This window comes from Mus musculus, chromosome 7 (genome assembly GCF_000001635.26).
Source record: "Mus musculus strain C57BL/6J chromosome 7, GRCm38.p6 C57BL/6J".
NCBI classification, from domain to species: Eukaryota; Metazoa; Chordata; class Mammalia; order Rodentia; family Muridae; genus Mus; species Mus musculus.
The window spans coordinates 81,358,451-81,382,855 of NC_000073.6; the positions used below are offsets into that span (position 1 = coordinate 81,358,451).

Genomic DNA, 24,405 nt, shown 5'->3' on the forward strand with positions numbered 1-24,405 from the left:
TCACTCAGTCAGGTACTAGGCCACAGAACAGTGACTTGGTTGGAAAGCAATGAAGACATTAGTAGTTAATAAGTAACTCATTTACTTCCAAGCTCAGGTGTAATATAAAAAAAAAAAAAAACCAAACAGATTTAACATATACTTAAGATTATGTACCTGGGTGTGGTACATAACTCTAATCCCAACACTCAGGAGGCAGAGGCAGGTGGATCTCTAAGTTCAAGGCCAGCCTGGTCTACAGGGCAGTCCAGGACAGTCTGGGCTATGTAGAATTCTCAAAATTCAGAAAGGAAAAAGACTATTAAAACAATTTAAGATTTATTTTTATGTATATAGGTGTCTTGCCTGCACATACGTTTGTGCACTGTGTGCATGCCTGATGCCTCAAAGGCTAGAGAGGGTTTGGATCCCCAGGAACTGGAGCTACAGATAATCATAACATGCCATAAGTGTGGTAGGAACTGAATACCCAGGTCCTCTGGAAGAGCAACCAGTGCTCTTAACCACTGAGCCATCTCTCCAGTCACTTAAGACTATTTAAATGACAGAAACTAAAGGACTTCAAAGAGATCATAGCAGATCAGAGATATCCTACACCTTAGAAGTTAACAACTAGACTACCTACCCTGAATGTACCAATCAAAATATCTCAGGGCAAAAAGTCAGAAAATGAACTTTGAGTGCAATGACTTTCAATTAAAAATAAGGAACAGCAGACAAAACTGTAGACATTATTTTCAAGGTTTTGTCTTTCTTATGCAACAATCAAAAACAAGCCTTTTCCACAGAAGCCCACAGTAAGAGGTGGGGCCAGCCATCTTCTGCTGCAGCACAGCCTGTGCACCAGGCTGTCTGCTTCCTTCAACTCAATCTCAAGGCTGTCCTTTATTCTACAGAACACATGGCTCTTTAGACCTGGACTTTACCAGACTATCAAACCCTCTTCCAAAAGAGTTCATCACTGTGTGAAAAAGGTCAAAGAGGTCTCAGTAAGCCGGGCAGTGATGGCGCACGCCTTTAATCCCAGCACTTGGGAGGCAGAGGCAGGCGGATTTCTGAGTTTGAGGCCAACCTGGTCTACAGAGTGAGTTCCAAGAAAGCCAGGGCTACACAGAGAAACCCTGTCTCAAAACAAGAGAAGAGAAGAGAAGAGAAGAGAAGAGAAGAGAAGAGAAGAGAAGAGAAGAGAAGAGAAGAGAAGAGAAGAGAAGAGAAGAGGAAAAAGAAAAAGAAAGAGGTCTCAGGCTTCACACATAGCCACAGTTATATGGCACTCACCTGCAGCCTGCCGGTGGAGTCTAGCCTCTCTCTCTATGCTGAATGGGTCTTTAGGAGCTCCAAGAAGGTCCCAAGATGGCCACACAGAAGCTCCTGGCCATCTCTTTGGAGCACTGGTTGGAGAGGGAGCAACTGCAGCAAGAGCAGCTTGTTCTTGGTCCATTCGGGACCCAACGCCCATCTTTAGAGGGTCTCTGGGACCATTTCCCGTCATAGAAAGAAAGGGCAGAGGAGGGGAAATGCGAAGGCTTGACTAGAGGAGGAAAAAACAGACACAAGTTTTAAAAGACAGTTTTGTTTAAAGTAACGATCACATAACAGAAATATGAAAAAATATCTAATATAACATTTATAATTTGCATTTATATTTTGATATATTCTCTTTCAGTCTGTCTTCCTATTCATTTTTAAGATTAGTTATAGATAATATAATTAAAGTAAACTCTGTCTCTCAACAAAGACATTTTTTTCTTGCCAGAGAATTTTCATAACAATTTTGATAAAGTCATCACATTTTATTTAGGAGACCAGTTACATCCTAAGGACCCAGTTACTTATTACTACTATTGCTAACAACTTCTTCCCTCTGACACGCCTATGTTCTATTAGAAATGTATTTGGACATGTTACACTTTATATTTGTGTTAAAGCTTGAAATTCTGAGCGTCAAAATTATGTATTAAAATTTATTGATAGAATATTTTCTATAAATAAAAAAAGCTGTTTCATTTCTTTTTCTGTGTTAGCTTTGTCTCCTTCCAACTTAATCCTTAGATGTGTATCTGAGAGAGCTGTATTTGTCAGGCATGAGGTAAATTCCCAAGATGAGTTCTATGTAAGTAATGAAATGGAGCAAGTACCTTGTGAACTTATCACACAGGGTGTAACCTCAAGTCCAGAGAAGTAAAGGGCATGATTGTAGCTGTCATTTTAGAAACTAGTCTGGACAAGGTAAATGTGTGGGCAACAGGGACACTAATTAATGCCAGTGTTCAAAGTCCAGGATGGTGGAAGCTGACCACAGGGTGGGTTCTGAAAGTCATGAATGGGTGACCTCGAAGGTAAGATGAGGAGAAATGAGCCCTCCTGTTCAATTCAACATTTAGCTCACGGCATTTAGTAACTGAAAAGCAAAGTTGAGGTGTTATCTTAAACTGAATCTTATTTCAGGAAATTGTCTCATTGCCTCTTTCCCTTCAAGACACGCACGTAATTACTTTTACCCTCCAGCTATACTGTCTATGCTAGCCTATATATGTTATTTATACCATCCTCCTCACCCACCCTAGCCCATTTCCTAACTCTAATTAACATGGAACCTGCACATGTCACCTTGACTGTAGGTAAAAATAGGATATATAAATTTGGTGATAGTTTCAGACTGTGAGTTGTCATGGGTCAGTGCAAAAGTACAGGAGCTGGAGTCACATCTACACCACAATCCCAGTGTTAATGGTTAATTATGACTTATTAATGTCAGGTATTAAAACACTACTTATGAACTTTGGGACATTATACACAGAGGTATATAAATAATATTTTTTAAAGACTAAAAAGAAAACATCCATGTACTTCAAGAAACAGAACACTGACAAGATGCTCATATTTACTTTGAAATCTACTGTTCTATAACAAGTAAAAGATACTGGACTCTAACATACATTTCTCATGGACATTCAAAGTGTCTCTGAGTTTGCTAAGAGTGAACAGCCACACAAAGGTGCCTGATGGCCTCTCTTGCCTGCATCCTACTCTGAGGCACCCCTTTCAATCTCTAAGACAGATACTGTAGCATCTTCCCCTAGGATACAGATAACTCCACCTCCACACCCCCCAACTCCTGAGCACATTACATACAATCAAATCTGAGAGATGGTCTGATCCAGAGCTGAAGCCACTCGTGTCTGAGTCAGAGGGGCTGCTAGAACGGGAGTCCAGGATGGGCCGGGTGTCCAGGCGAGATCCTCTAACTGAGGGTGCTGGGAACTTGTCCAAGTCAGACCCAAGGGGATCCAGAGACAGGAAGCTCAAGGGGGCTTTTCCTAAGACATTTCCCAGTGGATTTTGGAGCATGCTTAATACTAGGGTGACAAAAAAAAAACAAATAAATAAATAAGAAGAAGAAAAGAAAAGGAATGCTCATAACCTCTTTTTCTTTCCAGACCAGGCCCTTTTTTCCCTCCCATAATCACCCAAGGCAGATTTAACCTCTAAGAGCATTTCAGAGACACAGAACATAATGTACAGGTAACTGATGGTTTGGAAAGCTGGTCACTCAGTCCTCGTTAGAAGTTACAGGATGACTGACCACCAGAACTCTTCCTACTAAAGCAACAGCAAAACTGTTCTCAGCCACCAGGCTTAATTAAGGAGTAGTGCTACCATCTGAGGCTCTGCCACTGGGAACTTTGGTTATAGTTGCTATTAATGTCTGGATACACCTGCAGTACAACTGGGAAGTCAAAACCATATTCCTTCACTGGCTCTCAGTGTGTTTACTAGATTCTCGCTTTTCTAGTGACATTTTGTTAAAACACAGAATTATGTGTAACGTACCATAGACTAATCTAGCATAAGCATGTCTCATCTAGAAGTTCTCTTCTGAAAACTTCTAGCATGCACAAGTTTTCTATGCAGCCCCAAATTTCAAATATTTGGGATGGGAGCAGAATGATCTCATTAAGTTCACTACCTGAGGAAACAAACCTGGCATGAAACCCCTGGTATGAAACCTCTTTCGGATGGCTGTAACTCTGAAAAGCTCACCTGGATGTGTCTTTTAGCCTCCTAATTCTTCTCACTGGCCTCTTGAGTGAAATACCAACTATTTCATAACACTGCTAGCCAGGTTCAATAATCAGACAGCAGATAAAAAGTGCTCAGCAAAAATGCCCAACTCATAATAAACAAATACCTAACTTCAAAAAAAAAAAAAAAAGCCAGATGTGATAGGCATTCATGCAGCCCCAGTCACGTGAGAGGCTAAGGCAGGAAGAGCTCCAGGAGAACTTTGAATATTGTCGAAAGAAAGAAAGAAAGAAAGAAAGAAAGAAAGAAAGAAAGAAAGAAAGAAAGAAAGAAAGAAAGAAAGAAAGAAAGGAAGGAAGGAAGGAAGGAAGGAAGGAAGGAAGGAAGGAAGGAAGAAAGGAAGAAAGAAAGGGAGAGGGGGAGGGGAGGGGGAGGGGAGGGGAGGGGGGAGGGGGGAGGGGAGGGGAGGGGAGGGGAGGGGAGGGGAGGGGAAGGGAAGGGAAGGAAAAAACGAGAAAAAAAGGAAGGAAGGAAGGAAGGAAAGAAGGAAGGAAGGACGGACAGACAGACCTGAGAGAACTGAATCTTTCATCTACAAGGACAAAGAATAAAAGGGCTTTACTATGAAGTATGGACGAATTAATTTTAAGATAGAAGCTTTGACATTTTATTCATCTGAAGAATAAAGAAGACATTTGCCTTAGTGAGCCCATGATGACAGAGCAGAGGCAGCAGTCAGCAGTCAAGAGCTAAAACCACAAGCTAGAAGTAGAGAGCTAAATGGACTGAGTCTCTGAACCTCAAAGTCTGCCCCCAAGTAACATACCTCCTCCAGCACGGCATGCCTCCTAATCCTCCCCAAGCAGCCAACCTGGGGTATAAAAAAATCCAGGCCTATGAGGGCATCTCATTCAAAGCACCACACCATCCATCTCTCAAAATGAACCCAAATAACACAAGTATTCGACAGTGAGTATAACTGTCTCCTACTACAGCTCTGACTAGCAAGTAAGTGACAAGCCACCCAGAGCTGGTTTCTTCCCAGATGTCTAAGCACAAGAATAAACTTCTCCAAGTCTGGAGACAAAGTCAAGTCATCACTTGTGGTACCCGACTAACTGCCATTCATGATAGACCATGACAGAACATTACACACAAGATTCAAAGTAGCTATTACTACAGCATCAGGCCATACCATTATCCTCAGGCATATGACCCCCTCCCAGATAAAGACACAGTATGTATGTTTAGCCTTCATTTCCTAAATGCAGGCAACATTGTGGATGCATTTATCCATTTATTAGTCTACTGTGGCAAAAATTAAATTAAACACTGTCATTCCCATGAGCATGATGAGTCCTGTCCATTTACATCTTAACCAATGCCAGGCACAATCAGTCTTTTATAACTGTTATTGTTAACATTATTGTGTGTGTGTGTGTGTGTGTGTGTGTGTGTGTGCGCCATGCCAGGATGTCCAAGAACAACTTTGTGAAGTTCTCTTTGGTCTCTCCCTCCACCTTTATATGGGTTGTGGGGATCGAGTTTGAACCAGAATGGGTGGCACATGCCTTTGCCACTGAGACATCGCACCGGTTTGTGGTTACTTTTTTATTTTAGGATGTATATTATCTATGGGGCTCAGGGAGTCAAACATATCCACAAAGGAGTTAGTTTATTATTTTGCTTTTCAAAGAAATAGTCTTTTACCCAGGCCTTTCAAAGTGGTTTTCCAGTACTAGCACTTAACTGCATGCTGGAACTAAACGTCTCAACACCCAGCACAAACACTCCTTGATAAGCTTCCCAGGATCCTTGTTTTATCAAACTCCTGTTTGAAATAATGGACACAATCCATGTTTCTGAGATTGTTGGGACCCAGGTTCAGTTCCCAGTACCCATATGGTGGCTCACGACTATCTGCAACTCCATCCAGAAGACCTGATGCCTTCTGACCTCTGCGGATACCAGGCATGCATGTAACGCGCATACTTGCATGCAGGAAAAATACACACATGACATATAATAAACAAACCTAAACCAAATCAGCACAGAGCCAACTATGATTAGAAGAAAATTTTGGTTCTGTATGGAGGATAACTAAAACGCCACGAAAAGATGGTCTGAGGAGCTACTGAGGATGGCAGAGAAGCTGAGCACAGAACCTGAGGATGCCCTGCAGTATCTACCATCCAGTGAGAAACAGAACACTTAAAACTGGACTTCAGCATATTCTCCATCAGAACTAAGGCACCTCGAAGGATACTAGACCCACAGCGGGCTAGGATCATTTTCCCTTCTGGGACATGGAATAATATTCGATGTTGACAACAAGTAAGGAGTTAAGGAACAGGTCAAGTGCTACAAGTTAAAGACAGAAGCAGACAGAAGAGATCAGGAGCAGATGGACAGAGAGTCAGCTAGTTCCATAAGCTGGCAGCTCTAAGGAATGGAGAAGGCAAGAACATGAATCCTAAGGACAAGGAGGTCCAGGATATGGAACTGTAAGTGGCTAACTTAGATTATATTAAGTCGAAACACTGGATAGGTTTAACCAAACAGACATTTGAGAGATCCATGGTTGATAGCTGAACTCAGGGTTTAAATAAATGCCAGGCAGTGGTGGCACATGCTTTTAATTCAGCACTCAGGAGGCAAAGCCAGGCGGATTTCTGAGTTTGAGGCCAGCCTGGTTTACAGAGTGAGTTCCAGGACAGCCAGGGCTACACAGAGAAACCCTGTCTAGAAAAACAAAAACCAAAGCCAAACAAATGAAAAAGCAAGGTGTTGAAAGACTCTGAGATGGGGAAGTACTTGCAAGTAGAAAGGGGTGGGGTGGGGAGGAATAACTATGAGGTAGATGAGGCTGAGAAAACAAACAGGTTTCATACCTGGCAAAACAGCAACTTAAAAGCTTCAGATCTGTCCTCCCTGAGGGTTTATGTGCAGCTGACAGAGGAGTAACAGTTTCTTCAGCAATGAAACAACTGGAAAACTAAGGTGCCTATATCTTATAAACTACCCTAATGAAACCCTTTAGATCTCTGCCTCTCTCACTCCCCACACCTCCCTCTCCCCCTTCCCCCACCACATGTACCCCTTAAGAAAATTCTTTTGGAGCTGTATAAATAAGCCCTAAGCTTCCACTATGCCCAAAGGCTAAGAATGTCAGCAGATAATATCTGAAGTCTATAGCAGAGACTTCTTAGCTTTGCTATAACCTGTCTACTTGGCATTTCAATCAATGTTTGTTTGTTTGTTGAGTCAGGGTCTTACCATTCATCACCTGCTGGCTTGGAATTATCTATGTACACTAGGCTGGTCTCAAACTAGTGATCTTTTCATCTCCCAAGTGCTGAGATTACAACATATAACCACTACACCTGGCTATCATCAGTGTATTTTTCAAGTGCTTTAATTTATGACTGTCTTTTGTTACTATAAAAATTTCATCAAACTGTTACCACATTGGGAACACGATATTTGAGGAAACCTGAATTTGTGTTCCCAAGGTATGGTCATTCATACTGGGCTCCAAAATAAATGACCTCTATTTTCTTTTAGGTGAGACCTGTGTTTTTGCATCATCACATAGCACAAAGACATATGAAAAAAATTGTAAAAGGAAATAAGTAGTTTAAAGGGGTCATAGCTAGGGACACTAAGGACAAGAATGGGCTATGGGAACTATGCTTTTACCCAAATTGGTTTTGATTTTGTTTTGTAAGTGCTTTTTAAATAGCCCCAAACCAACACAGTAGTCAATACAGGTGATTTTCCTCCTTCCCTCCAGTTTATTATATTCACTTGTATTGATACATGTTTTGCCAGCTACAAATTCTATTTATCTCAGCTAACTTGCAAACTGTTAGTATCTTGGAATTCTTGCAAATTATCTTGTCAACAACAGGAATTTTATCTACAGAAAGCTTCTACTATGAGCATGGCCTGATGGCATATTCCCTTAATCCCAAGACTTGGAGGTGAGGCAGGTGGATCTCTGTGAGTTCCAGGACAGTCTAGTCTACACAGCAAGCTCTAAGTTAGTTAAAGCTACATAGTAAGATCCATCTTCCTCAAACACCAACAAAAGGAATCCTCTACTATGGTAACAAGCCTATCCAAATAGAAAATGGCATAACAACCCACACTAGTTGATTCCACTTTCTCAAGAGATGGTCAGTCATCTATTTTATGACTTGGACCAGGTTCAGTTAAGTTCCTACTAACAGCAACTTTTCCACTCACTGAACATCAAAACACATCTCAGATATGAATCTTTCCCTAAATCCTAATAAGTATTAGCCTATCTTAACAAAGTTTTGAGGTTAGCAATGTCCATCCCATAGCAGAGCACAGTACAGAAGTGCATCATTCACTAGCTACAGCAATCATTACTGAGACCTTGTGTCTACTTATTTTCATGTCCTTAGCACATCTCCTTTTTGTTCAAATCTTTTAAGATCATCAACCACAGATGATAAATCTCACCTACCAGAAGTTCAGGGGACCTAAAAAGAAAGGTCTCAAAAGTTAGGGATGGCCATGGTAAGAACTCATTAAAATGTACCTAAAACACCACTTGAGGTCTGAACCAGAATCTGCATTTTAACAAGATCCCTGTGAGGATAGATACACTAAAGATACACTAAAGCTTTGAAAACTCCAGCCAAAATCCCTATGTTTTATTACTTTAAGTTCCTAATTACTATACCCTTACTACACCCAAACATGCTTCATATGAAATTATTTATGTTAATTTAAAGGTTGGAGCGTATAAATAAAGCTCTTACAGTATAATGAAGACTAACATTCAAGGACATAGAAAGCCAAAATGACTATACAGGGCATTTCACAAAGAGTCTGATTTCTAAAAACACTGTGTGGAAGTAGGGAAGAAGCAGAGAGGCAGAGAAACACAGCACCACGAACAATAAAGAATAAAAAGAATGACATGGAATATAATACTTTCGGGAAAGTGATGGCCGGAACTAGCTGCATCCTGTAAAAAGCTCACATTGAACAGAAGCAAAGGAGCTAAGGCCTATTGCTTCAAGCAGATACGTGTTTTAAAAAGCAAGACAATTGCTACAGAATTGATGGGGCTAGAGATGGCTCAGTCATTAAAGGCTAAGGTAAAACATTCATAAAAAGACATTACTGTATTACTGGGCACAGGACAAATTTGGAATATAAAAATAATAGTTTAATAAATGAATATATCTATTTTAAACTGCCCAAAGAAATTTGGAATGTAAAAATAATAGTTTAATAAGTGAATATATCTATTTTAAACTGCCCAAAGTTCATTATTGCTCTGTTATAAACAAATCTAGATAAAATTGTTCACAAAGAATATGTATACACATATAAAGAAAATGCACAGCTGATAAAGGGATAAAATGAATGCCAACAATAGGAAAATCTGAATTAAGCTGGCTTGAGATCTCTTTCAGCCCACAGAATGAGCCAAGTTTCTGGAAACTGTGACCCACAGTCAGATGCCCTCGAGTGACCTGACTGTCCCTTTACAGCCCAACCCGGCAGAAGGTTCCAACTCATTAATGCCATTTCAGAGCACAAGAGACCAAATCAGCAGTAATTATTTTTAGACTGATTTTAAACTTTCTCTACTTTCAGCCTTCTCTCTATGCCAGGTCTCCAGTTTTTCAGCTGAGTCACTGTTGGAATTTTCTGAAGCCTGCCTCCCTCTCCAAGAGTCTAAAGGTGCCCAGATCTGATGTTAGCACTGGCAACAGTAGTGGGTTGGGACTGGAGGCCGTTATCACAAGACACAGCTCTCAGCTCAAGCTCACAGGACACAATCATCAAATACTTGTAATCTATAAGTGCAGTCACAGGGAAAATCTTGGAGCCATCACTCCAATCCTAGGTGTATGGCTGTATACTGGAAGCCTATGTGTACCCTTAGTTCTGAGGCTGCCTGCAGAGAGTTGAAGCAAATCTGCAAGAAAACTTAGTTGTGCCCTGGACATCCATATTCCATATTGGAGAAGCCTAAACCTATTTTGAATGCTGGCTCATTAACAGTTTGAAAAAGGTTGGGAAAGCAGAGCAAAAGTCATTTGTATCATCCCAGGCTGCTCTACCCTATGGATCAATGGGGAAGTCTGCAAATGAAACAGCACAGGGAACATTACATTCAACTGGTCAACAGGACAGAAACCAAAGGAGATGAATAGGTTAATCTCATGAGACTTCTAAAAGGGAATTAGAATAGACATGTCCTCTGGCATCCTCAGGCTGAGTATCTCACTTGCCCACTGGGCTTCTGTACAAAGTGGCCATTAAGAGTTCTTTCTTCCAGGTCCCTCAAGGTAGATTTGAAATGTCACTTCACTCTCCTGCTGAGTAATGCTGCATACAGAAGAGTCATAAGGGGAAAGGCTTTAGAAAGACAAATCCAGTGGGTGGTTAAGCTGATGAACTGAGACCAAGGGTGGAAAGCGAGTGGGAAGTGTCTGTCAAGTGCCCTCATCTTAAGAGATTTCATCAATGAACAGATCACCCCAGGCTTCTTACTTAGCTACATGAGGTTACCTTAAGTCTGGTCTAACATATTAAGGTTCTGGTCACAGAAAAGGGGTTTAATAGGAAGAATGGGAGGTTTAGAACAAAAGACACCAGGTTTGGAATGCTTAGACAGACAATAGATGCCACTTTGTGTACTTTTGCAAGTTTTTCCTCATCTGTACAAGCACTAAAATCATGTGCTATGTTCAGCATTAAAAAAATTAAGATATGTTGGCTGTATATCACTTCATTCCTCAACATGGGGTATATAGCCTTGACATACTATTAAAGGACCTTTTCCTTGATAGTCATAGTGACTGTTTCTTAAGAAAACTTCTGCTTATTTCCTCTGGGTGTGCCCATATATGCACATGTATGTAGGTAAGAAAAATGTTGGGAGTTGGTGCTCTTTTTCTACCATGTGGATCCCAGGGATCAAGCTCAAGTTGTCAGGCTTGGTGGCTGTGCCTTTATCTGCTGAGCCAACGTCCTGGAGCTTCTTAATGACAGTGATTTCATCCTATTCACTGGCATACCTGCAGTACCCAACAGTTTCTGGCACATAGTGTGTAATGCCCGAGTAAATATTATAGTCAAAATCTTCAGTCAAGAGCCCTATGCTCCAACCTTGCCTAATGCACTGTCAAATACTTAAAAGTGGTAGAAGACAGTCAGGTATGGGGCTACAACTTACTGGGGAAGTATCATTAACCAGAGTCTAAGCAATAACAGGCTCCACACAGAGACAAGAGGATACCAGGCTGCTTGCAAGTACAACTCACAGGTTTTCTGAAGCTATTGAACTATCTCCACCCTTCCTCAAGAAACTGACTGAAATTGGTTTTCAGATGGAAAGCAGTGTGGGCACTGGAATGTGGGCTGTTTGTTCCCGCATTACTGGCAAGGGTGCACGATCTGGCACTGCAGCTGGCTGGTGGGAGGGCTCCATCCTACTCTAGGAGACAGCACCCTCATATGGGCTTTCCACGAAGGCACAAAGCTTAGGAAAAGGAGAAGGCTACCACCACAGCTCCTAAAGGCAAACACAGAATGGAGATGTGGAATGAGTATGTTTTAAGCCCCAGAAAGCAAGAGGTGCTCATGCTAACCTAGTCAGATCACTGCACTGGGGCCAGTCTCAAGTCTTTATACATTCTGAAGTTCAGACTGCAGCCCTTCCCTAATCCACAAAATCATGTATTATTTATTACTAAATGCTTGGTATGGAAGGTAAAGAAAGACACCCCCTTTTCAGACTAATAGCTCTAAGATCTGGTTCTTCAGAGGATGGGAACGCTAATACAATCATGCCTAGACCTGGCTTTTCCTTTTATTTTCTTTCCTTCCTGAGACAAGGTCCTGCTACATTGCCCAGGTTGACCATGAATTCCTGAGCAGACAATTACCTTACTGTACAGCTGTTAGAACAGGCTTTCTAAGCTTCAAGATGGACACATCTAAATTTCCATGGGCCTAGTTCAGAAGCTAACTCTGTAGCTAAGACAAACAGGAGGAAAGAAGGGCCACACCCCAATTGATGCCAGCCAGCACAAATCAGAACTGATGACCACACACAGGTGCTCATCTCCTGTGTGAGTGCTTCTTTTGCTCAAATCCTGTAGAAGTAAATAAAAGGACAAGGCTTGTTTCAAAGAATACATAAAAGGAAGTACTGTGGCCTCCAAAGCAAATGACATTGAATAGTGACACATTTCCTGGCCTAGAGAACAGAGTACTTATCAACCTCCCCACCCCACCCCCCTAAAAAAGCTGGAGATAGCATTCAAGATAACTTTACCTTCAAGGGATCCTACCTACTAACCAAGTGGAAAAAAATATCAACCTTCCTCTTCCCCCAAAGCGCTTTCCTAAATAAAACAAAGGGGTATTAAAATGCCTAATGGACATCAAGAGTACCAGACTCTGCAAAGCATTTTTTAAAAACACCTGCATCACATAGGGTGGAGGACAGAGAAACCAACACAGCAGTACCTTGCTGCCATGACTCCTCTTCCTAGACTGGGAAGGTATCTGAAAGGACAGTATACTCTACTGCCACCATCAAAGGCAAATGACTACACATACACCAGTTCTCCATATTCCCATAGAATCTGCTAATACTTTTGCATTGTGATATAAAGTAAAATATACTGTTTTTTTAAGTAATACTATAGCATTTAAATTCACAATTCTTCCTGGAAATTTTATGATTTTTACCTGATTAATCTTCCCCCAAATACCACAAGAAGGGAATAAACAGGTAATGGGAAGGTCTGAGCAGAAGCAGTTCAAAGATTTGTCAATAATAACTCCCTGTAATTTGTTCCCATTAATCCTATATCAAGAAGACAAGAGATGCTAAAGGGGAGTGGCCTCTCATCCATTAGTTACCTTGAACAAACAGCCAGCCTCTCTCTGTATCTGGGAGTTACCCTAGCTATCCTCCTCCCCAGCCAGTCCTTTTCCAGGGTTGATGCTCTTAACCTAATGTTAAGGCAGTCCCAATAATCAAATGAAATTGCTCAGTTAATCTCCTCTTGCTATGACTCAGGGCTACCCAACTTTCACATATAGCTCTTTAGTTTTAAAACCACTAAACAGAATCTGGTCATTCAGTAATCAGTTCCTTAATTCCCCTCCCCCACCTAAAAGTGTTTTGCTTCATCATCTCCAAGACAGGCCTGGGCACCAGGGGCTTAGATGGATCATATCTGCATAAGGTTGAAACCTTGGGGACCCTTGTCAGGGCTACCTCAGGTGTAGACTTAAAACTCCAGGGAATTTGTCAGGGCAAACAGAAAAGCTGTATCTGCCTTTACCAGCAGTCTCTATCTGTCATGCAACACTCACAGCTACCATTGCTTGCAAAACAGCTCTGTGTTGTGTGTATATAGAGGGAGTGATGCAAAGGGGAACAGAACAACTGTTGCTTTGGTATCTTAGCTCACCACCCCACTCGGCCCCCTCCCCTAGGCAGCCGCAAGTATTCTCTTGCACTCACCTGACTGTGTGCTGCTCTGGGCTGAGGAGTCTGAGTCCTGGGTGCTCCAGGGTCGGTCCCAGCCAGTCAGACTGAGGGACTGCAGGCCAAGGCACAAGCCATTTGCATCTGGGAGGCCACGGGGAGATTCTTGCGCAGAGGTGGGGAAAAGCATCCTGCTTGTAACTGTTTCTTCAGAGTCCTGGAAGTCTGCTTTGGAAAGGAGAACAGCAAAACAAACCCCTAGAGTTAAGGGTTGTTTTTCTCAATACTATTAACAATAAATACCACCAATATTAGTTTCCTCAGGTTCAGAGGCAAGGTATCCAAGCTGGCTAGCTGCTGCAGCTGCTGCCTCTGTACTTTTGGCAGCATTCAAGCAAGAATAGTTGCCATATAGCCCCCTCCCCACACGCACCCCTATCCCGTCTGCATTACAGACGAGGTAGCATGTGATCAGGCTGCTGATGCTTCCCGCTGCCAGTGACATCAGCTGGCTGAGCCTAGCAATAGAGAACCGCATCATCTCTCACAGAACGGGGCGGAGGAGGGGGAGGAGCAGGAGGGGACGACTGGGAGGAGACTTGCCTCCAAGGGAAAGATAGCACAAGAGCTACTTGGAATAGTCTGATGCAGTATGGTTAAGTCAGGGTTGTGAGAAAGTGCCGTCCCTCCAGTCTCTGTCGGCAATGGTGGCCAAGCCAAAAGCAAAGCACTGTGGACTGCTTGCCTGTACTGATCTGTGCTCCTGCCGCTCCCTCTCTCTCCTCCTGCTCTCTACCTCAAACCCCTAAACGCAACAGTCCTGGACTTTCTCCAGCTGCTCGCTCAAGCCCTGGCTTTGTAGCCCACAATCCTGCTAACAAAAATAAGTAAGTAAAAAAATAGTATCTGTGTGCTCCAGTGGCCTCTGAGAAGTATCTTGACACAGCATTGTTTACCACTGAAGAATGGGAAAACCATCAGAAAAACACTGTATATTTGGACCCTTGGGAACAACACCTGGTGCTATGGGACTGTCTGGAGCTGCTTATCATAGAAAAGAGGGAGCAGCCTTTTGTGTGTGTGGGGGGGGGTGAATTTATGAGGCTATTCTAGGTACATCTCACAGGGCCTGGCCTACAACTTATATATCAGGAGATATAGATAAGATCCATGTTACCCAGGCTCCCTTATACACCAACAGAATATATACTAGCCACAGGTGGACACAAAGCCCAGCTCTTCTTTTCCCCTTTGCAACTAAATCCACAGATGGCACAACTACTCCCAAAGTAGTATCTGACAAGCCACACTAAGAGAAACAATCTCTCACATCATCTGGCTGTCAGTACTGTTTCCCTTGCATTTGTCTTTCCAGGATCCCTCAGAGCGATGGTTGGCAAGCTGGGACTACCACTGACACCTTTAACTCCTAGGCTTTCTTCTGAGATACTGCCTAGGAAGAACCTATTTCAGTGACCCCACCCCCGCCAGCTACGATGACAAAATTCAACTTCTTGAGCTTCTGTCATTTCCTTTTTACGAGTATCTCCTTCCATAGAAATCTTTCCCCAATGTCTTAAGGGCCAAAATTGCTTATGCCTCTACGAGGCTGGCTGGCAGTATTCCATTTGCCTGTTCACACCCTTGTTGCAAGGAAAAGCAAGCAGGTAATCGGAATCATGCCCACCTGGGACTGATGGTACAGCGTCTGAGCCAGTTAAGACAGTGGGGTTTGTGCTGTTAGCCTGAGGAATGTCTGGTCACAGCTTTCTGCAGCACATTCTGAACACACTCAAGCAAAGACCCTGGGAGGGGGGTGTGAATCAGTCTGGGGGAGGGGGGACTCCTTCCTTTAGAGGATTTTTTTTTTTTTTAAAGCTGAGCTGCTGTGTCATCCACCTACATTATTCCTGTCTGGCTGGAGATACCCTGCTTGCTCTTTGTGTGTCAAAGCTGTATTCTTATCACTGTACAGGCTGAGGAAGAATGCACCCATATTAGAGCTGTCCCTGCCCCTAACTCTGCTCCTTTGCTCCCCTATGTCCACCTTTCCTCCAAGCTAAGGCTATACTGTTAAATTAACTCATGTCTTAAATATATTTTTTTCCTTTTAAGCCATTCACTTCTAGGTCAGCAGAATGGCTCAATGGATAAAAGCACTTGCCACCAAACCTTGTGACCCAAGTTCAATTTCCAAGACCCACAAGGTGGAAGGAGGGAACTGATTCATGCAGTTGTCCTCTGATCTCCACCCATGTGCCTTGATATGCATAGGCATGAACAAGCACACATGCAAGCACACATGCGCGCGCACACACAAGGAACAAATTGACTTCAAGAAAGCATTAGGTTGGGTTTATTCTGGAGATACAGAGATGGTCAAATATGGGTAAATCAGTGAATGTTATAAATTGCATAAATAGACTCAAGGACAGAGTTCACCTAGTATCTCAATGGATAAAGAAAAGGCCTCTGACAATATCCAACATCCCTCATGGTAGTAGTCCCAAAGAAACTCAGAGTAGAAAGACCATAGTTCAGCATAATAAAGATATGACAAACTTATAGACAATATTATGCTAAATGGGGAGCTCAAGCATGTGTACTGAAATCAGGAACAAGAAAAGAATGCTCACCTTCTTAACTCTCATTCAATATAGTGCTAGCTAGAGCCGCACAACATAGAAATAAAGAGCACACAAATAGAAAAACAAGAAGTCAAAACAACACTATTTGTAGATGTTAGGGTTCCATATATGAGACCCTAAAGACTCCACCAGAAAACCCTTAGAACTGACAAACGCATGCAGCAAAGTGGCAGGATACAAAATTAACACAAAACTATTAGCCTTCCAAGGTAACAATGAAAAACTGAAAAGGGAAATAATACAATTCACAATAATATAATTCACAAGTTAAGAAATAACTTGGGGATGAAGAGATGGCTAAATGGTTAAGAGCACCTCTGGCTGCCCTTCCAGAGGACCCAGTTTCAATTCCCAGCACCCACGTGGGAGCTCACTATTGTCTGACACCTGTACAACAAAGGACATAAAATAAAATTAAATAAATTATTTTAAAATATACATTATACAATATTACAAGCTATATAATTTAATATATAATAAATCATATGAAAGTATAAATGATCATAACACATTATATTATGTTTTATGCTATTAGTTATATAAATATACATTATATCATAATCTATATAATTTATATTTTATACACTTTTATAACATAATAGCATATTATAAATAACATTTTATTTATTTTTATACACACACACACACACACACACACACACACACACACACACACACTCACTCACTCTAAAACAACACTGAAGAAAGAAATAGAGGAAGAGCTGAGTATGGTGGTTCACACCTTTAATCCCAGCACTCAGGGAGGCAGAGGCAGGAGGATTTCTGAGTTCAAGGCCAGCCTGATCTACAAAGTGAGTTCCAGGACAGCCAGGGCTACAGAGAGAAACTCTGTCTTGAAAAAACCAAGAGAAAAAAAAAAAAAAAAAAAAAAAAGAAAGAAATAGAGGAAGAACCAGAAGAGAGAAACCTATACCACGTTCATGAACTAGGAAAAAGAATTGAAATTGTGAAAATGGCTATATTACTAAAAGCAATCTACAGATTGACTGCAATTTCAATAAAAAATTTCAGTGACACTCTTCACAGAAACACAACAGTTTTTACATTCATTGCAATACATTTAAATTCATTAAATACATCACAAGAGATCTTGGAGAGACAAAGCAACCCTGAGCAAAAAATAATATTGCTGAAGGCTTCACTACACCTGATTTCATTGTGCTACCACACCACAGTAATATAGACAGAATATATTCATCAACAAAAAATAACAAGCCCCAGATACTAGGCCACACAACTATAGGAACTCGATTTTTGATGAAGATGTTACAAATACACATTGGAGAAAAGACAGCATCAACAAATGGTGCTGGAAAAACTGGATATATACACATAGAAGAACAAATTTAAATCCCAGCCTCTTACCCTGTACAAAATCTACTCCAAATGGATTAAGGACCTCAACTTAAGATCAAAAGCTACAAGAGGAAAAAGTATGGTGTACACTTTAAGGGCTTTCAGGATAGGACTGTGATTGCTCCAGAAGGTCAATAATCAACAATTAGACTTCATGAAACTCAACAGCTTTTGTTCATCGGAGGAAACTGTCATGTGAGGAGTCAGCTCACAGAATGCCAGCTATGCATCTGATAGAGGATTAGATATTTAGAATATACAAAGAACTCTAGAAAGTAAACACCAAGAAAACAACCAAATCAAAAAAAAAAAAAAAAAGGGGGCCATAGAACTGAACAGAGATCTCAAAGAAATACAAATGGCTGATAAGCATGCTTTTTGTGTTTTAAATTATTTTTGTTTGGTTTTTGAGACAAGGTGTCACTGTGCAGCCCTGCCTGTCCTGGGACTCACCTGCTAACAAGGCTCAAATTTACAAAAACTGCCCTACTCTGCCTCTCAAGTACTGTGATTAAAGGTGTGTGTCATCATGCCCAGTATCTAATAAGAAATTTTTAAAATGCTCAACATTATTACCCACCAGAAAAAACACAAAGTAAAACTACTTTGAAATTCTATCAAATTCTAGCCAGAGTTACTATCATCAAGGAATCAAAGAACAAATGCCAACAAGGACGGGGCAGAGGAGCACTACCCATAGTTGGTGGGCATGCAAATGGGTGCAGCCACCAAAGAGTGCACTCAGAGGGACCCACGGCTCCAGCTGCAGATGTAGCAGAGGAGGTCCTTATCTGGCATCAATGGGAGTGAAGGCTGTTGGTCCTGTGAAGGCTCGATGCCCCAGTGTAGGGGAATGCTAGGACAGTTGGGCAGGTGGGTGGGGGCACTCTTTAGAAGCAGAGGGGAGGGGAGATGGGATAGGAGGTTTGTGAAAGGGAAACCAGGAAGGGGGATAACATTTGAAATGTAAATAAACAAAATAAATTTGAAAAATCAGTGTGCAAGTATCTCAAAAAGGTAACAACAGAACTCCCATGATCTACCTCACATCTTTAGGCATATACCCAAAGGACTCCCTATCCTCCTATAGAGAATCCTGCCTATCTATGTTCACTGTGCCTCTGTCCACAGTAGTTATGAATGGAATCAGCCTAGATGTCCATGAAGTGATGAATGGATAGTGGGAAATGTGGTACATAAATGCTGAATTTTACAGGAATAGAAATAAAATTAAATTTTCAGCTGAAATACAAACAGCTGAAAAAAAAAAAAACACTAACTGAAGCAACTTAAGCCCAGAAAGACAAATGCTGCATGCTTCAATTTTTTTTCATTCAAGTGTTTAATTTAAAGTGACCGTAGAGGACTTTAGGGATTTAAGGGCTTATAAGAGGGAAGGGAAAGGGACTGTAAGGTAAAGGGATGAGAGCAGAACATATATGATATGGAAGTAGGAGGTGAAATCCTGAAAAAGTTTAAGTGAGGCTATGAGTGGAACAGGGGACTGGAGGGTATGGAGAGGAGTAACTAAATGTAAGGACGGATGCTAAATCTCATAGAAATCTACTACTCTGTAAGATAATTCTTGTCTTAGTCACTGCTCTATTGCTGTGAAGAGTCACATTAACCAAGACAACTCCTATAAAAGAAAGCATTTAATTGGGGCTTGCTTACAGATTTAGTCCCTGATCATCATGGCAGAAAGCATGGTGGCAGGCAAGTGTGTGCTGGAGAAGTAGCAGAGCCTAGCATGTAATAACCCTGATCCATAGGAAGAGAGGCACTGAGCCTGGCTTGAGCATCTCAAACATCAACACACTCCAACAAGACCATACTTCCTAATCTTCCTAATCCTTTCAAAACCAGTCTTCTCCCTGGTGACTAAGCATTCAAATGTATGAACCTATGGAAGTCATTTGTATTTAAGCTACCACAATTCTTCAAGATTTATTTTTATGACAGGCAGTGGTGGCACATTCCTTTAGTTCCAGCACTTGGGAGGCAAAGGCAAGTGGATCTCTGTGAGTTCAAGGCCAGCCTGGTCTACAGAGAAAAACCTTGTTTAGAAAAGACTTATTTTTATCTTACATGTATAGGTTTTTATATGCATGTGTGTATTCCTGGTGCTACAAGAGGCCAGAAATGGGCATCAGTGGCTTTGGAATTAAGAGTTACAGTTTGTTGTAAGTTGATATGTGGGCTTGAATACAAGTCATTTTGGAGGAACAGTCGGTACTCTCAACACATGAGTTCTCTCTCCAGCCTTGGAAACCCACTACTTTGTAAGCTAAATTAAAAAATGTAATTTAAGGGGCTGGTGAGATGGTTCAGCGGGTAAGAGCACCAACTGCTCTTCCAAAGGTCATGAGTTCAAATCCCAGCAACCATATGGTGGATCACAACCATCCATAGCAAGAGCTGACACCCTTTTCTGGAATGTCTGAAGACAGCTACAGTGTACTTACATATAATAATAAATAAATCTTTTTAAAAATGTAATTTAAAAAAGGAGTTGGAACACATGGGTAGACTGTACTTCTCCTAGAAGACATGAGTTATTAAATCAAAATCTCCGTACTAGTGTCTATACTTTCTTACCACTTATTGGTCAAGTAGGCCTTCAAAGCAACATTGGAATTGCCACTGCTCTTGGTTTCACGCCATAACTAGATAAAAATACTGTCTAACTGAATGTACAACACACTTTGGTTGCAGCAGTATATATAGAAGTCGATCTGGAAATGACCTGAGAGCTTCTTGCTTTCACCCCCTCTTAAAGTTGCTATCCGAGCCACAAGGGGAGAGAAGTCATCAATGGTCTTACTCAGCAGTGAACTCTGAACGCTGCAAAACCAACCTGCCAGGAAAGATGTGCTCACTGGTAAAACAGACATACAGAAGTTACAGAGATACCAAAACTAAGAATGCATGATAAATTATTAAAGAATCCTACTATTTTGTGAGATAGTTCTATATCCAGATCCACAGAAGAGAAAGACTGGCTTGAGCTTATGAAAGCCCAAGGTGAAGCCCCACTTCCTCCAACAAGGCTGACCTAATTCCTTTCAAGTAGCACCCTAGTGACCACAAATTTAAAGCCTATGGGAACCATTTTGATTCAAACCACCACATTGGGTAACCATTCACCTTCTGACTGGATCTAACGCCTGCACCATAGTGGGAACTCAGGCCTGGTACTGTACATCTGCTCCAAGCTCACGGACAGTGAGGTCATGGGCTCTAGGACAGAATCCACTAATGTTGTCTTACTAGATGAGCACATTGTCAAACTGCTTTCTAATATTATGTTTATAGCGCTACTCTTAACCTTGACCAGAGAATCTTCTGTAGTACACAGCACTTAATGCAGACTCACAGTAGTCCAAATGGTGAGCCCTAAATGGGATATCTTCTTCAACACCCCCTTCTCAAGGCCTCAGGAACACCAAACAATCTAAGTCAGGGGGTGGGGAGGAGTGCTGTGACATGTCTCCTGGACATGACAGGACTGCTGACTAGTGAACTCACTCCAATCATGCCTCATTGCACAAGATTAAGTCAACAGACCAGTTACTACTCCAGCTGGCAGCACTAACTGGACTCAGTGATTTTCAGGGAGGGAAAAAAAGCAAAGACATGAAAGTATGACGTGGATGTGTTAGAGCATGTCCTGGAGAATTTCAGAAGGGGACTCTGCCATGGATATGTACATACATGTGTGCAATTGTCAACTAAAAGAAAAGAACTTGGAGAAACATGCCCTTGCCCACGCAGGCAGTGGAGAGGTAGGAGTGATAGAAGAGCAGAGCAGAGCAGAGTGGAGCAGTGCAGTGTGTGCTCTGAGGAGACACAGAACTGGTGACAAGGGTGAGAGGGGCCGAGGTAGACAGTGTATCACGTCATTACCTAGTAGGGTCAGTAGGCTGTGTGCAGCATCCTAGCTTAAGCAGATGCACACTCAGCTCCCAAACAAGCTGCCTGGCTATGGGCTCCCCGGAGCTCTGGGTAATGACTGGGTGAGGCCTGAGATGAGAATAGTGTACTTTCTAGATCGGACTGCCTTAAAGGGCAACCATATCCTGTGATTGCACTGAGGGCCATATGTGGGTCACTGGTCCTGATGTGGCTGGGGTCCAAGTTGATGTCCAAGGACTGTATTATCACCTAATGACATGTAAATGGTCATTGCCCATGCCGTGGTCTGAATCCATGTTAATGTCCACGGGTCAGGCTGCCTCCGGAAACCATACTAATATGAGTGGCCTGATCTGCCACCCGACACTGTGGTGGTGTTTGAGTCTGAGGTGCCACAAAGGTCCTAGGTCCTGCTACAAGCGGAGTCTAAGTTGATATCCATGGCCTGATGGTACCTCCAAAAGCCAAGCAGAGGTCCTTGGCCTGTGCTTATACCTGAAGTCCCGGTGTTGTTTGTGGGCTGTGCTGACATTGGGGGCTATAATGATCTGAGTGGCCTGCACTGCCACCTAAGGCCATGTGTCTGACCCATGCTACCATAGAGGGCCATGCCTGTGATCTTACTGCAGCTGATTCTGTGTTGATGTCCATGGCTCATGCTACTACAGAAGGCCAAGGGGATGTCCATGGTCTGTGCTGTGGCCTGAATCCATGTTGATGTCCATGATCCCAGCTGCATTGGAGGGCCCTGTCTGGGTCCATAGCCCTAAGACAACTGGGAGCCCTGTTCCTGGTCTGTGCTGATGGCAGAGAACATGTAGAAGCCCATAATCCATGCTCCCTCAAACCTTAATGAGCAAATAAGCAATTGTGCCAATAGTATTGATGACTACAAAGACACAGTGGAGAAAGAGGGGCATGAACGACTTCCGTGACCTCAACCCACCTTCCAAACAATAACAGCCTAAACAAGAAGCCTTCAAAGAGAACTCTTAAAAACTGTGATAGGATGCTGGAAAGTGTTGCTCTCCACAATAGAGGGCTTACAGCAGGAGTGGTAGAGGGGAAGGACTCAGCTCTACTTAAGGTGTAGACCACTGAAAATTTGACCACACTCCAGTGAGTGTACAAATAACACAAATTGGACTTTTTTGTTGTTGTTATTGTTGTTGTTGTTGGGGGTGGTCAAAAGGGTAAGGGGATGGACTGGGAAGTAAATGTAATAGGGTGTATATGAAATCCCCAAAGAATCAATAAAAATATTATGTTGGGGGCTGGCGAGATGGCTCAGTGGTTAAGAGCGCTGACTGCTCTTTCGAAGGTCCCGAGTTCAAATCCCAGCAACCACATGGTGGCTCACAACCATCCATAACGAAACCTGATGCCCTCTTCTGGAGTATCTGAGGACAGCTACAGTGTACTTACATACAATAAATAAATAAATCTTTAAAAAAATATTATGTTGGAAAAAACAAAAAAACTTCAAAACAAAACAAAATATATCAGGCATGGTGATGTAATCCTTTAAACACAAAAGGGGGCAGAGACAAACAGATCTGAGTTTGAGGTTAGCCTGGTCTAGATAGTGAGTTCCAGGACAGACAGGACTATATAAACCTTCATATATAAACAAACAACAAAAAAGACCCCAAAATAAATAAAATATAGTCAACCTTTAGAAACAATCCATATTTAAATACCTATTCTTGACTGTTTCTCTCTACCCTAACTAAAAAGTATTTATTGTCCAGAAGTAGCTATTTTCCTTTTATTTCAAAATCAGAATATATGTATATATGGATACTTTGCACCTCAGACAGAGAAATATAATCATTAGCTATACTCTTGTTACTCAGTAATATCAGCAAGTCTATACCATCAGTATCACTGGGAGGCTGTTTACAAACTCTTAAGATCCACTTGAAACCTGTGGAATTGAACTTCATTTTAATAAGATTCCCAATTACTACATATCTATGCACATAAAAATCTGGGCAGTACTGAGCCATACCTTCCCACCCCAAAAGACTTCAGCTATGAGCAAACAGTTCCTAATAGCTATATGAACCCAGAGCCTGAAAAGCTACATATGGCATAATTTTAACCCCATTTCCAGAGGTCTTTTACTCAGACATTCATTAACCCAGTATGTTTCTTCTACATAAAGGCTTTTTACTACCACTAAAGAATTCTTTAACTAGATTTAAAACATGAAAGGCCAGGCATGGTGATGCATACCCTAAATTCCAGCACTTGGGAGGCAGAGGTAGATGGATTTCTGAGTTTGAGGCCAGCCTGGTCTATAGAGAGAGTTCCCGGACAGCCAGGGCTGCACAGAGAAACCCTGTCTCAAAAAGTCTCAAAAAAAAAAGCCATAACCATGAAACATTGGTACAGAAAGCTGTCAGAATCAAGCAGCTCTGACAGACTAACAGATACTGCCTGCTCATCAAGTCTACCAACCATGTGACCTCATCACAATACTCTTTCAGAACGTTTATCTGTAAAGTGTCAAGAACAACTATCCACTCAGGTGTTTTAATAATACTAAAGGGATTAATCTAGCACAGTGTGTAGCACAAAGTGTTAGACCCTACAGTGACCATATTATTGCTAGCTCTCCATACCAAGGCACTTGGGGTGGGGGGAGGGGATTAGTACTACTAGGGCTATGACTACAACGTGCTCTGTGTAAGACAATCTGAGAGGCATGATCACGCTACTCAAATGTACTCAGAAGCCTCTTTTCCAGCTGCTCCCTGATCCTGCCTCTGGAAACGTACCCTGTCTGCTACAACTCTTTATCTCATACTAAGAGGAAGGCTAAGAAGAAGATAGTAGCACAGGCTACCACATAAAGTATCAAAAGGCCTGATGAGCAAAGATTAATTGTAATAAAAAAGATCAATTGTCTTTCAAATTTATATTTGAAACCACACA

At 41.9% G+C, this 24,405-nt stretch overlaps 1 protein-coding gene across 16 annotated transcripts in view; it reads right to left on the reverse strand.

Moving 5' to 3' along the window:
- The window catches only part of Cpeb1 (cytoplasmic polyadenylation element binding protein 1), a 110,976-nt gene that overhangs the window by 11,425 nt on the left and 75,146 nt on the right, over positions 1-24,405 (reverse strand). For 6 of the 16 annotated variants that reach the window (XM_017321965.2, XM_017321964.2, NM_001252526.1 and 3 more), the window contains exons 3-5: positions 13,562-13,750; positions 3,136-3,359; positions 1,279-1,531 (exon numbers count right to left, since the gene is read on the reverse strand). In XM_017321965.2, coding sequence (XP_017177454.1) covers positions 1,279-1,531; positions 3,136-3,359; positions 13,562-13,715 — 631 coding nt within the window. In that variant the 5' untranslated portion in view covers positions 13,716-13,750. Of the gene's footprint in view, positions 1-1,278; positions 1,532-3,135; positions 3,360-4,852; positions 4,877-13,561; positions 14,086-24,405 lie in introns of those variants that run through there. The other 10 variants (XM_030242062.1, XM_030242061.1, NM_001252525.1 and 7 more) reach the window with 5 other exon arrangements.